This window comes from Chaetodon trifascialis, chromosome 22, assembly GCF_039877785.1.
Source record: "Chaetodon trifascialis isolate fChaTrf1 chromosome 22, fChaTrf1.hap1, whole genome shotgun sequence".
NCBI classification, from domain to species: domain Eukaryota; kingdom Metazoa; phylum Chordata; class Actinopteri; order Chaetodontiformes; family Chaetodontidae; genus Chaetodon; species Chaetodon trifascialis.
This window is the reverse complement of record NC_092077.1, coordinates 12,048,440-12,062,869: the sequence shown is the minus strand read 5'-3', so window position 1 is coordinate 12,062,869 and position 14,430 is coordinate 12,048,440. Positions and strand designations below refer to the sequence as shown.

Here is a 14,430-nt window from a genome sequence, read left to right as displayed (position 1 = left end):
CGTTGTTCACATCGTAGCTTTGTCTTATTCTTAAGACAAGTGAGAGAGGGAGAAAGAGCCTCGCACTTAGCGTAAAAACCCAGCTGATACCATTTTACGCACGACTTTGCCTTGAAGTTTGTACCAGTGAGCTGGATTCACGGGCAGCCTCTGACCTCTCTGCTGGGGAAAATGCTGTAATCTCAAACCAACTATCGACTCTTGTTCACAGAAGCTACGAGGAAACTACTTTTGGGGTTTTTTCTGGTATTTTAATGGCAGTGTTCTTATAGTTGTAAAGGCTGGGAGGAAAGGACAGCAGGGCGAAAGACAAGTGGACTAAAAGAAAAGTGGTGTAAAAACACAGAACGCACGTGAGTTGGACTTTGGGTCTAGATCTAAACACTCGACAGGACTGAGCAGGACGCCTGCTTATGTTTCCCATGTCTCAACAGCGGAGCACTTTGCCCAGCGCCGGCTGTGAGGCGGTGACGCGGCGGACCATGGACAACAGGCCTGTCCGGAGAAGGCGAGTCGGTGCCGTGCGACATCTGCTGCTGGCAGCCGCCTTCCTCGCCTGCAGCTCCCAACTGCTGCTTGTGGATGCCAACTCATGGTGGTGAGTGACTGACTAATCACTGGTGGCGCATTGATTTCTTTTCTGAAGGATATGTTCAGCAGTGCGGTGGCGCATAAGAGGCGGATGAACTATGACCCTGGAGCGCCACTGATGACAGATTTTGTTGTTTTGAGTTTTATTTGTTATAAAACTACTGATACCAGCTTCCAAAAGTTAACTCTCTGATCGTATCCTTCATATCATTTTCCATGACTGCTGTTGATAAGATGACAAATGGAAAAAAAAATGTGAACTATAGACTTTGTGTTCCCTCTTGTGTCTGTGTGTGTTTTTTGGGGGTGATGTTCCAGTCGTGTGGTGGAGCACTAACGGTGAATGGAACAAATGTGAAGGCTCTGTCACAATATTTACCCTGGCTGAGCCCCAAATGGCGCTGCATGACGGCCTGCTGCTGCGCCCATAGGCCCGTCAATTAGCCACGCTTGTTCTTGACTTACACCATGCGACAATGCTATTGAGTTCCTTTTGTGGCGATGTGGTGGAGGGTGTGTGCAGGTTTGTGGATGCCTCTCTCAATTTATGCAGAATCTGAATAGATGGTTTAGAATAGATCTCCCTTTAGCTCTTCACATAGGAACCATCTTCACACAGTTCAATTTCCCTTTACAGCCACGGAAGGGCACACCTCTGCCGCGACCAGTCATATTTGCTGTGTTTGAGCACAGATTGCCTTATTTTTTTAAAGCAAAAATGAGTCAAAATGTATTTAAAAAAGGACTGGAAAGGACGCATGAGTATAGTGTTAGCAGTGATGAACACCAGAGAAGTCTATTTATCTGCACTTTATAGGCCAGTCGTACCAATAAACTTGTGTCTGAACTTTGTCCTCCACAGCACCAGCCTCCTTTCAGAGAGAGTTGTAGATCACAGAAATCCTGCCACTTCTCTCTGAGTTTAACAGATAGCATATACTGGTTTGAATGTAGACTAAATATGGCCTCTGTCTCTCAGGTCACTGGCTCTGACCCCGATCCAGCGGCCAGAGATGTACATCATCGGAGCTCAGCCTCTCTGCAGTCAGCTGTCTGGTCTCTCTCAGGTAACTTCCTGTTATTTGGGGGGTTTTCGTGGCCCTACAGCATCAACAAAAGCAGTTCCTCTTCTGTACTTTGACTCTGAGGAGATAAAGGGGAGAATTTCCCCACAGGGATCACTTAAGTATCAAACTATTAACGTGCTAATCTCCGCTAATCTCTCCTGCGCTGCTGTGTGGTCTGCAGGGCCAGAGGAAGCTGTGCCAGCTCTACCAGGACCACATGGTCTACATCGGAGATGGAGCCAAGACTGGCATCAAGGAGTGCCAGTACCAGTTCAGGCAGAGGAGGTGGAACTGTAGCACTGTGGACAACACATCTGTGTTTGGACGGGTCATGCAGATCGGTGAGTTTACATTTTGACGAGAGATCAGGAACAGAGCGAGGAAAGGTTGTTGTTGTCTAAAAAGACTCTTGATCAAATAAGATCTGTCAGTGGTGACAGCTGTATTGTGCCACTGACTATTTTGAAATATAAAACAAGGGATGGCAGAGGAAGTTGTAAAAAGAGTAGTCAGTCATTCTTTGTTTCACTTTGATTGGACCTTTATCATGATTATTAAAGGCACAATTCACCCCAAAATCAAGAATACATGCAGTTCAATTATATTCAGGAGAAGGCAGACTTCTCCACAGCCGAGATCTCCAGAACTCTGCAACACACACCAAAACAATCTCGATGGATAAACAGCACAGCAGGTAAGGGGGATGTGTTTTTGACTTTGGGGTGAACTGTCCCTTTCACACAGCAAGCTTTTGGATGGGTCATGCAGATCAGGGGTGTTGAATGTTTGACAGAACAGACGGGGTCATGTGAGGTCAGTGAAATAACAGGCTGAAATAATACTACACTGTATCACATGTCTTGGTTTACACGGGAATATGAGTTGGACAGTAGCCTGAAACTGAATCTATAGCAGAGCAGAGAGGGCTGATACATGGATCACACAGCCGAGGGTCAGGGATCGGAAGAGTACTTATTTGTGTGGGGTCGTGAGAAGATGTGACATTAAAAAGTCTTAAGTTTGCGCAACCACACAGGGTAAATACAGATTCAATAGAAAACACATCATTGTGTTACAGCCATTACAATATTCAGGATCCAGGCTGAAGCATCAAAGCTAGATTTGGTTCTGCACAACATTAGTCTGTAGGGTTACAGTAGGAGTACATTCAGCCTATTAATTTTAATGTTTAGCACATTTCAAATATTGATTTTGGCCTTCATTACTAGCGAGAAAAAAGCCTGTGATTGTATTGTATTGCATGGAAATAGCGCAGAAGCGTCTTGCCCAAGCGAATACCATCTCACCGCTCGTTTCCACGTTGCGCATGCTCAATGGAAAAGCGAAGACGCGTAAAAATGATACAATTAAGAGAAAAAAAAATAGTCAACTGTGCTAAGAATGAAGTAGACGTTTTTAATCGTTTCAAAATGTAAACATGGTGGTCCGATATGCAGCAGTGGCGCTGATCCTGGATCAGTATCATGTGCGTCTAAATGCCCAGCGGGCGATGTGGGAAAACTCTCATCAACAAGTACGTGTCAGATCCGCTGCGGGCAGTCAGACGAGGTGTTTGCTGCTCTTCCTCTGTCTCCGGCCCTCTCTGCCTGCACGGCTCTCTATTGACAGTCAGTCTATGTGCAGGTTTAGACAGAGGTGTGAGTCGGTCCATTGTCCCGCGGCTCCTCTTTTGAAATGCGCTGATGAGCTGACACCGAGCCGGCAGATCCGGACCTGCTATTTGAAGTCTGGCCTCCGCGGACTCATAAACCAGTCGGCCTCTCGCTCTCTCTCTCTCTCTCTCTCTCTCTCTCTCTCTCTCTCTCTCTCTGAGCGGCTCTTTATCCTGCTGCATAATCTGTATGTTGCACCCTGATGCTCCTAAAACCTGAATGAAGAGCTCACACGCCTCAGCTCTGCATGCAGACCTGCCTGTCTGCCGGTCCCTGTTGATTCCAGACTGTGCCGCGAGCCTTTTACTGCGCAATGAGTACTGCTACTGTTCATACTTGAAGTACATTGTGCTGATAATACTTACATGAAGTACGATAAATAAATAAGAATGACGGCATTTTATTATATTTTATTTTATTGGTTTATTGTTTACATGCTTAAAACTGCCAGAATTACTTTTAAAAGGCAGATTTTTCATCTGTTATCTCCGTCTTTTGTAAAACCCTTAAAGCATGATAAAATATTACTGAGCAGTTGAGGTCAACCACCCACCGGTAACAAGGTGTTATTACAGGAATATTAAAACACCAAAAAAAAAAAAAAAATCAGCAGAAGCCAAAAATATGAGGCTGAAGTTGGTATTTAAAATTAAGGGATATCATGGACATGACACTAAAAAATATGTGTAAGACCACTGAACTCATCTCGGATAATCGAAAACTTCCATTGAAGGGAGAAAATTCACCCTACAAAAAGTCAAACTCTGAATTTGAATCTAGTGAAGCGTCACAGTGGTCTCTGTGAGTGCAGCCTCCACCAGAAATACCACAAGGCTTGTTGCTGTTCACATGCAAATGTTCAGCTCCACCTCCTACCTGTCAGACCACCACCAGCTTCATTCTTCTAAGTGGTTTGTGTATTAATGTGTGGAATAGTCATGCAGGCTCTGTGTATTCCACAGCCAGAGTTTTTCTACTGACATTAGCCCAGATCCTCCCGTACTACAGTACATTGTTGAGGTAATTGTACTTCACTACTTAATTTTTCTATTCCACTACATGTCTTTAAGAGGTTTATTTACTAGTAAATTTGCATGTTTTTAATCCAAAAAGATCATGAACTATCAGCTAATACATTTTGATATATATTATTACAGGTGAAGCTAAACAGCAGTATATAAAGTCATTAAAATTAGCTGCACCTTACCCAGCTGCAACATTAAAGTCATCGCTAATTGTAATCAGTAATAGAATATATATGATTCTAAAATGGCTCATATACAAGTATAAAGTATGTATTCTGATGTTTATACTGTTGTACTTTAACTTAAGTAAGTTTTTAAATGCAAGATTTTAACATTTCAACATTTAGCAGCAATATTTATCCAGAAAATGTGTAGTTTTTCCTCTGAATAATCCACAGAACACACTGCCAGCAGGCTTTAGAGGGACTGCTTATTAAAGTAGCTCCAGTGAAACCTGTTGATGAAGAGTAACAGGAGCATTGTTTCTGGAAAGTTGCTTTCTTTGATGTGAGAACCACAAATGATTCAATTCACCTCAAAAACATGCATCACTCAGCCTGAACACATAAAATACAAGATACCTCGAGAGGAGAGTGAGAGAATATGATTTAATCTGGGTGAAATCAGCCTTTACCTGTCCACTAGTGGGACAGGTAAAGCCAAAGTGTTTATGTCATTAAACGCTGCATGTGTCTTATGGGTCACTGAGCTGGTATTTAAAGCTACTAAGCTTAACCAGGTACAGAGTTAGAGCCCCAAATCACAGCTATTGTCTATTGTTAGGTGAAGTGGGTGTGGGGCTGTTTGCTCTGTGTGGGTGTGGGTGTCTGTGTGAGTGTGTGGTGGGGGGTTAACCTGAGCAGTTACCCGTGTTTCCTGTCACTGAACACACACCTTAACCACAGCCCTAAATAAAAAACATGGTGACCAAACATAGCTTACTGTGTGTATGTTCAGTCATCACTGGACATGCTGATGTTAGCATTACCTAATATGGAATCTATTTCCTCCTCTCCATCAGGCTCCAGGGAAACGGCCTTCACTTACTCCATCAGCGCGGCCGGCGTGGTCAACGCCATCAGCCGGGCGTGCCGCGAGGGCGAGCTCTCCACCTGCGGCTGCAGCCGTGCCGCTCGACCCCGCGACCTGCCACGCGATTGGCTGTGGGGCGGCTGCGGCGACAACGTGCACTACGGCTACCGGTTCGCCCGGGAGTTCGTGGACGCCAGGGAGAGAGAGAAGAATTACCCACGCGGTTCCACGGAGCACGCCCGAACTCTGATGAACCTGCAGAACAACGAAGCAGGCAGACAGGTACGGCAGACATAACACACTCAAGGCTTAGCTTAAGCTAAGAGGACCCCATACTACATCTGTATGTCTGCAAGGAATGTGTGTGTGAGGCGAGATGGCCCCCGATTGCCTGACCTGGCAGTATTTGTGAGTGTGTGTGGGTAAGTTATTTATTGGGAGGGTCCAAATGGTATAACTGCTAACGCCCTTGGAGTCTGGCTAGGTCACCAGGTCAAAGCACATTCCAGCGCAGTGACACACGCGCGCACACACACACACACAAGCTCACACAGTCACATAAATGCAGCAGCACAATGGATGATAACATATAATTGTTTGATGAGGTGTCAGAGGGGGGAAACTGTACAAGGAGGCAAGACTGATGGATGGTCTCTGAGGGATTTTGGCCCACTCTGGTTGCCGTACAGCAAAGATTAGTAGTTCCAACCTTGATATTGGAGCTAAAGCTGTTCGGAAATGCTTTCAGGTGAGGAGAGCATTAGAAAAAGTGCACTAAACGAAACCCTTCACCTTTCAGCTAGTCTGTACACACACACACACACACACACACACACACACACACACACACACACACACACACACACACACCCCTCCCTCGTAAAAGGTCCATTTGCCCGTTCTGGTACACACTGGATCAGGAGAATGTGTTTATCTTCAGTTAGAAGAGCTTTGTTTAAGCTGTTTGCAAGACAGAGACGCTGTGTGTGTGTGTGTGTGTGTGTGTGTGTGTGTGTGTGTGTGTGTGTGTGTGTGTGTGTGTCTGCTTCATTTGATTTGTGTGAGAGACGGTTAGCCTGGTTTTGTGTGTGTATCAGGGGTCAAAGGTGAGAGTCTGGAGAGGTTGTGTTTCTGCTGAGGGTCCCATTGGGGCTATAGGAGAGTGTATGAGAGAGACAGATCTACTGCTTTGTATTAACACATGCACGCACACGCACACACACACACACGCACACACACATGCACACAGTTCTTCTGCCTTTCTGTATACACACTCCTTTGAATGACTTTTCCTTCTCTCTCCTGTTTGATCCCTGGTTTTCATTGTTGTCTGTCCATCGAAATGGAAGAGAGGAGAAGAGGGAGATGAAAAGGAGGAGAGGAAGACAGCTTCTCTCCTCCTCTTCATCCCTTCTTCTCTCTTTTCTCTCTCTCTCTCTCTCTTTCTTTCATGGACACGCTGGTTTGTCCTAAGCGGGATTTGTCTTGCTTGGTTGAACAGGGCAAACCGCAGGGCTTTTGTCGAGGTGACAGGGGCGTGCCGCTCGCTGCGTGTGTGTTTCTGTGTGTGTGTGTGTGTGTGTGCGCGCGCTCAGCTTCATTTGATTTGTGTAGAAGACGGACAACATGGTCGTCTGTGTGTGCCTGTGTGTACAAGCGTCTGGAGACAGAGACACAGGGTGAGGGATGGACCTCCGTCACACTCCTCCGACTTTCAAAAGACACACACACACACACACACACACACACACACACACAGCCACCTAGGTCCACTGTCTCCATTTCACACAAATCAAATGAGGCCGGGCTTGTCACACAGAGACCAAAACAACTCGATGTCCGTCCCCAGTCTGAGGACAGTAACAGGACACTGTGCCGCCTCTGCACTGAACACAGATGCAAACTTTCAGATTCATCCGTCAACCTGTGGATCACTTTGTTGCTTGTTGCCAAAACGACCAGACTGAATCCTTTTGATTTGGGAAATCTCGTAACAAAAGAGAAACATCTTAGGTTTGTTCCCAAAGATACATCTAAATGGCACAAATTAATGCAGAAAACATACAGACTTTTCTCTTTGTTGTTGCTGCAGAGCTATTAAGTTTTAGATTTTAGGCTTCAATGTTGCTCTTAACAGAAATGTGACAGACGGTAGCAGATACAGACAACTTGTAAGGCGATGTCATACAGCGTGTAAAAAACGTTTTCTTCTTCTTTTAAGCTTTTTAAAGGCTGATCCTCAGTTTGTTCCGATGCAGCGCCCTCATGTTGTTTTCAAAAAATCATCTTGTTACCGTTTGAGTTATAAGCAGAAGCATTTTTACGCTACGCGCCACAACACGTTTTCTAGGCTTTTTTCTGCAGTGAAGTCGGCTGCATCACAAATTTGTCTCAGTGGTCTTTACAGTCTGTACAGCATGTGAACCTGCAGTTCAGATACGGAAAAACTTCCTTAAAACTTGTTAACAGGAGAAAAGGTTAAGAAACCTCAGGGAGAGCAACAGAGGATGGATAGAAATAGGAATAAAGGGATTTGCACATCCTGTATACAGTATGAAAATACAGATCCAAGAAAATGTTATTAGTTATTCCCTCTGAAGATCAGGCAGGACAACACGCTTCTCTTCTTGGCTATCTTTACTCCTCATTCATTGCTTATCCTGTCACAAAGGGTGGGCTATTTTCTCTATTTCTGCCCCATTCTATGACTACACACACACACACACACACACACACACACACACACACACACTCACTCACACACACACGGCTCCTAACCCCTAACCCTGTCTGAGCAGAACCTATTGTGCCTGACACAGAGACCGTGTCTCCACCACGGATGACTGCCCGTGTGTGTGTGTTAGTGTGTGTGTGTGTTCATCAGGTCCAGTGTCATTGCGCCCAGCAGGCACGACCCACCAAATAGCTCAGTATGATGCTGGACACACACACACACACACACACACACACACACACACACACACACACACACAGTATATGCCTGGTTAGACTGGACACCATGAGGTTATTTCAGCCTGCAATAATAATCTTAATGATGATGAGCTGTTTCTATAGTACTGCTGGAGGGATGTGGCTCAAATAAATGAATCGGGAAATGTGCAAAATAACAGCAGTTATGGACATGAAATAAGTAAGTAATGAAAGAAAAGGCTACAAAGAGAGAAGTTAGAAATGAGCTGAAATAGAGCTGTTTCAGGTCACCGCTCTTAAATTCCACTGATTGCCGCAGACACTCAAAACAAGGCTTCTACCGTCACAAGATGTCATTGTCCTCTGCTCTCCGTGTCTGTCTGCGGGGGTCACGGGGGTCGAATCGCAGGATTGGAGGGTGCCGAGAGTTATGCCTGCTGGGTAGTAAAGTAGAGGACAGGGGAGCAGGAGGTGGGAGGTGGGAGGTTGAGGGTCGGGGGTGTTTGGGATGCAGGGGTTAACAGAGGTGAGAAGGTAATTGGGATCAGGCAATTTGAAGAGGCAGAGCAGTTCATCTGTGGGAGGGAAAATCAGAATATAGTCGATTCAGCAATCAGCCATTGAAGTGTGAGAGTGTGTGCAAACATGACACAAAGCACGATCAGTGACGCAGCACATGGTATAATACGTGTGTGCCGAGGAGGGGTGGGTATGTGACTTCAAGGCTGCCTGACTGACGGGGTGAAGCTGTGTGGGTGAAGGGCGCCCCCTAAAGTTCACTGCTGCAAGGGCCATAAATCTGTTTTTTCAACAAACCCATATGTTAAAAAATGGCTCTTAATGTTGAGACAAAGGCAAACATTTTGCAGATCAAATTGGAGTTTATTTGTTTTAAGACAGGGCGTTTCATGAGGAAACACTGGCAGGATTTTGTAGGATTTAATGAGAACTATGTTTATATTTTTCGTAGACATTTAGACCTTTAGTACGCACGTCTAAAATAATTTGAATGAGAGAAACTTGTGGCAGAGTGTCATGAAAACAAGTCAAAAATATCAGATGAACGGTTCTGCTCTGTGTTCTCTTTATTATAGGACTATTCCACTGAAAGCTACTGGTTTTATAGCTAAACTAATAATATGCCATCCTTTAGTTTCCTCACAGCTGTTATTTGAAATGACTGCTTTCTATGTGTGGGATGCTTGATTTACAAGACAGCCACAGTTCCTCTGCTTTCTATTCTCAGTCAGCTGTTTGTTTTAGTTTGGTGGAGTAGAAGAAGAATAGCACATATGGAGCAAAAATCCTTTGTTTTTACATTTTTCTCTTTTGGATATCTCTTTTACTGCACATTTTAACAAGAGAGGGTTTTGCATCAGTGCACAATGGCAACAGAAAACCGGAGACAGGAGACTTTCTAGATTTACTGCTGTATAAAGATATTTCTAGCGCCTCGGGAGGTGCAGTAGCAGTGCATATTTTAAGTGCACAGCTGGCACATGTGGATCTTACATGCAGTTTCTGTCCCATCAGTCATTATTCACTTTTTATTCCTCCCATTTAATTTGGCAGCAGCAGCCTGAAGGATTTGAGCTGAGCGAGGGGTAGAGAGGTGGTAATGCCTTCATTTAACTACAGCAAATCACATGACTTCCATTAGTCAAAGGCATATGTGGTGTAGGCTGCACTGATGAGCCAGGCTGGTTAGCTTTTAGCCACTTAGCTGACATTTAGCTACTGTAACTGTATTTTTATGTGCTGTTTTCACTGAAATTACACATTTTCAAGGTCGAGAATGTCGAAAGGTCAGATTCTGGTCTTAACTTTGGCCAAATATGTATTTACTGCATTTTGGCTTTGTAGGGTAGAATTAACTAAAACTATTTAAATATTTGAATATCTGTTATCTGGATTCATCCTGACTTTTTGAGTGTTCAGGTTGTTGAACACATTTATCCTGCATTATTTTGCTAAGTAGATGACGGGAGGGAGTGGTTACACATCTTCACCACTAGATGGCAGCAGCGTAGCAGCAAATATAGTTTATCTACAGCCCAACATGCAAGTTTCACACTGTGTCAGAGGTCTTAATGTACTGGTCAGCTTCTGCAAGACAAATGTCTATGTTCCTACAGTGCTTTTATTACATAATCATTTGGTTTTCACAGAAGTCAAGCAAAAAACTTTTTTCTTTTTGTCCTATATGAGATATTCATTCTCACCAAACACTTTAGCTAACACTGAAATGTCTCTTTCTAAACCTTTAAGTAGACAGCTGCAAGAAAGACTGACAGCTGGTTATTTTTATGTCGCTTTTAATGTGACTTTAATGTTTATGGTTGAAATTTATGGAAATTTATAACATCTGTCTTTTTCTCTCTCCCAGGCGGTCTATAACCTCGCGAATGTGGCCTGTAAGTGTCACGGCGTCTCAGGCTCCTGCAGTCTGAAGACCTGTTGGCTCCAGCTGGCCGACTTCAGGCGTGTTGGCGAGTACCTGAAGGAGAAATATGACAGCGCTGCTGCTATGCGCATTGGACGCAAGGTATTAAACCGAGTGTCATTGAACAGAATTACCCCCCAAAAAACTAAATCTTTACACCAACTGACTCTCTGCACTTCATCCCTATCAGGGCAAGCTGGAGCTGGTAGACAAGCGCTTCAACACCCCGACCCCAGAGGACCTGGTCTACATCGACCCCAGCCCTGACTACTGCCTCCGCAACGAGACCACGGGCTCGCTGGGCACGCAGGGTCGCCTCTGCAACAAAACCTCGGAGGGCATGGACGGCTGCGAGCTCATGTGCTGCGGCCGAGGATACGACCAGTTCAAGACCTACAAGCACGAGCGCTGCCACTGCAAGTTCCACTGGTGCTGCTACGTCAAGTGCAAACGCTGCACGACGCTCGTGGACCAGTTTGTCTGTAAATAGCACTGGAAGGGGCTGAGGAGGGAGGAAGGGGAGAGCAGATGAAGAGGAGCGACGGATGGAAGAGGGGAGGGTGAATTTTCAGGGTTGTGTTCAGGATAAGTTAGCACACACAAAATCATTTTTTCTGTTTCCCTCTCTCCTCCATTTTTAAACCTCCTGCCTTTTCTCATTAAGGGCAAAAGCTGCGTAACAGCTGTGTGGCCTTATTTTTTAGCACAGTGATGTAGAGATAGCCAGAGAAAAAGACCAGATGGATGGGAGGACTGGAAGCAAGGAGTAATGTGATTTCTTCCTTGCTTTTTGGACAAGACGTTTTTCAGCAGAGGCTCCTGTCACTTTCTGCTGTCCTGTATAATATCCTGATCACAACCCCGAAGGAAGGAGGGATGGGAAGACGGATGGACGAAAAAAGAAGGACATCAAGGATAAACGGACCCAGAAAGTGGAACAACTGGATCCTGGAAAGGTGGACACATGCGATTAGTGTGATAACAAAGATATGAGAGAAGAAATAAATATATAATTAAGTAATAAATAAACATACAACTCTGATTGTTATTTAAAGAGGCTCGAACAAACCCAAGGCACAGTTTGGACCCATAAAACTCAGCCCTTTTGGAGTTTGAAGCCATTTAATTGTTGTCAACGTGTCTGTTTCAAAGAACCTTTGACCTTTAACCATGCAAGAGTAATTCTAGCATACGTGAGTTGTGCTGACGTTGCGGAAACACACTTGCAGTGCGTGCACCAGAAATGCAGAAAAGTCCAGACTGAAACAGACGGATGAGAGCGAGCGGAAGAGGAATCACTTATTGGAGGTGCATAACAGGATGGGAGTGAATGGAGGGAATAGAAACAAAGGAAAAATTTGGTGATTGTTTTGCAGCAAAAATTCAGGAGCCACACAGCTGATTGGGAAAGTCCAGCTGCGAGTGTGGAGTTCTCTTTAAAATGCATGAAAAAGCAGTAAAAACACTTAATCCTCAAGTCAAAAAAGGACGACGCCTCCAGGACACACTCTGTCCATTCGTCTCTCTGTAACTACTGCTGTCAGAGCAGATTTCCAGCACCTGTGAGCTGATAAGTGTGTCCGTGCAGGTTAATGAGGCTCGCCGGCCGCCGCCATCTTGACAACCACAAGCAGCTCCGGCTCCATGACCTTCATCTGACAGTGAAGTGAGCGAAACCTCCATTAGTGAGATTAATGTGCTGTATCCGCCTTAATGAACCTGCACTAAGAGACACGCTCACCGCGAGTGCACCTCTTCATCTCATGTCGTTATGCAACTTGTTAAGTCAACAAAAAGCCCTGTGGTGTCGATTTGGCGCTTGTGCCACCAATTTAACGTTTTCTAATAGTTAATCGTGAGTTTTTGCAATTTGGATAGGTTGGGGTGAGATTCTTGGAAGAGTTTGATGTGATCCGATCGAACGTGGACGGGGGAAGACTGAACGTGTGGAAAAACAGAGAGGACTGCAATTTATTACGCGCTACTTTAAAACAGAGTAGTAGATCAGAAGAGAAGGTATATTTTATTATTGTTTTTCATTCTGTTTTCTATGTTTTATACATGAGCATTACTGTGTATTCTTTTGATAAACTAGTCTTGGACAATGAGGCGTTGTTCTGTTTTTGAGTCTGCTGCAGTTCTTATGGAGACGGCCAACACTTTCACTCTGTTCCCCCACATCTGCAGACAAGTCCGTCTTTAAGAGGCTGTTTTGGAAAAGTACGCTGCTGTTGCTAAATCGGGAAGCAATGCAAGAATCCGACTTACAGTAGTTCCATTTACAACAACAATGACAAAGTTATATATGGAATAAAAAATCCCTGATTATTAAAACTAAATGGACAAATATACATCATTCTAGAGCAGAGCGCTGGCTGCATGTCTGACCATTTACAACGCACTAATCATGGTTTTAGCAAGTCATTTTTGAAGAATATACTAAGTACACTTTGTGCTATTTTTGTTGCCTTCAAGTATACCTAAGTGGTACTCAAGTAGTCCTTGAGTACCACTTAAGTAATACTTGAGTATACTTGAAGTGTAAGTGCTAAATTGGCACAACACAACTTCATGAGCATTCGAAACTCACTTGCAGTACAGTTGTATCAATCACCAGTGTGTTGGAAATATACTTAACATCTATTAGAAGTGTAGTGTAGAAGTACACTTTTTAAAAGTATATGTCAAACATGCTTTAAATTAAACACAAAAAAGTAAAAACTGTTCTTGTAATGACCTTTCTGTACTTAAATTGCATTTCCAGTACACTAAAGTATACTGCTTTTTGACCTGCGAAGCCATCCAAGGATCTCTTGTACTAAACGTATGTCGATGAGGTGACGCAGGATTGGCTTTCACAGTCAGCGCTCAGCTCAGTTTGCTAAATGGGTTCATAATTTCATCCTCTCCCGTCATAAAATGACAAAATGTTAGATAAACTCTGAAAATCACCAATGAGACCTATGGAAATGTTTGGTGTCTTTTGTGAGCGTGACAAGGCCTCTGAATAAACACATGACTGAACACTATCCACTGAACTACAGTCAGTGCTTATAGATATGTGTAATTATACAGTATGATGTATTTTAGGTGGCTTATTCTGGAGGAGTAGAAATAACTTAACGGAACAACCCTTTAATTTTATGGAACTTTAATGAAATACTTATTCAAGACAACAATAGAAAACTATATGAAGTGCCCTGAGATAACTCCTGGTCTAAATAAAACTGGCTTGATTTGAAAACAACACTCCCCAAACACTGAATCCAGCATCCATCATTTATCTCTACATTTAAATTCTTGAGCAGATCCGTTATTCATGATCAATGAGTGCAGTTTAGCTCAATTAAAATGACAAAAACTACACATGTACCCATGCTGATCAGTCCTATCAATCAGTATTACAGTGCTGACATGAGCAGAATGTTTTCATGCTTTAATACGACATCACATTGTGTTTATATATGTATTGTTTTCTCACATGAAAAAAGTAAAATTTGTATGTTTGTAACCTTGTTGGTGGTTTATTAGGCCTAACTGCGTTCATTCATTGTGATGATTCCTGCTTGTTCTTGCCCCTCTGTGTTACCTGACCCCTCATGGAGACCTCTGATCCCATCTTATGGTAAAACAGTGACTCTGTTCCTTAAGTGAAGCTGCTTTTAACT

At 43.9% G+C, this 14,430-nt stretch overlaps 1 protein-coding gene across 1 annotated transcript; it reads left to right on the top strand.

Annotated features, from left to right (window-relative positions):
• Positions 1 to 422: 422 nt before the first annotated feature.
• Positions 423 to 12,103, top strand: wnt5b (wingless-type MMTV integration site family, member 5b). Its single transcript, XM_070992356.1, has 6 exons — positions 423 to 598; positions 1,571 to 1,658; positions 1,840 to 1,999; positions 5,378 to 5,670; positions 10,706 to 10,864; positions 10,953 to 12,103. The coding sequence occupies exons 1-6, from the start codon at positions 423 to 425 to the stop codon at positions 11,250 to 11,252; spliced, it is 1,176 nt and encodes a 391-aa protein (XP_070848457.1). The 3' UTR covers positions 11,253 to 12,103.
• The last annotated feature ends 2,327 nt before the right edge of the window (positions 12,104 to 14,430 follow it).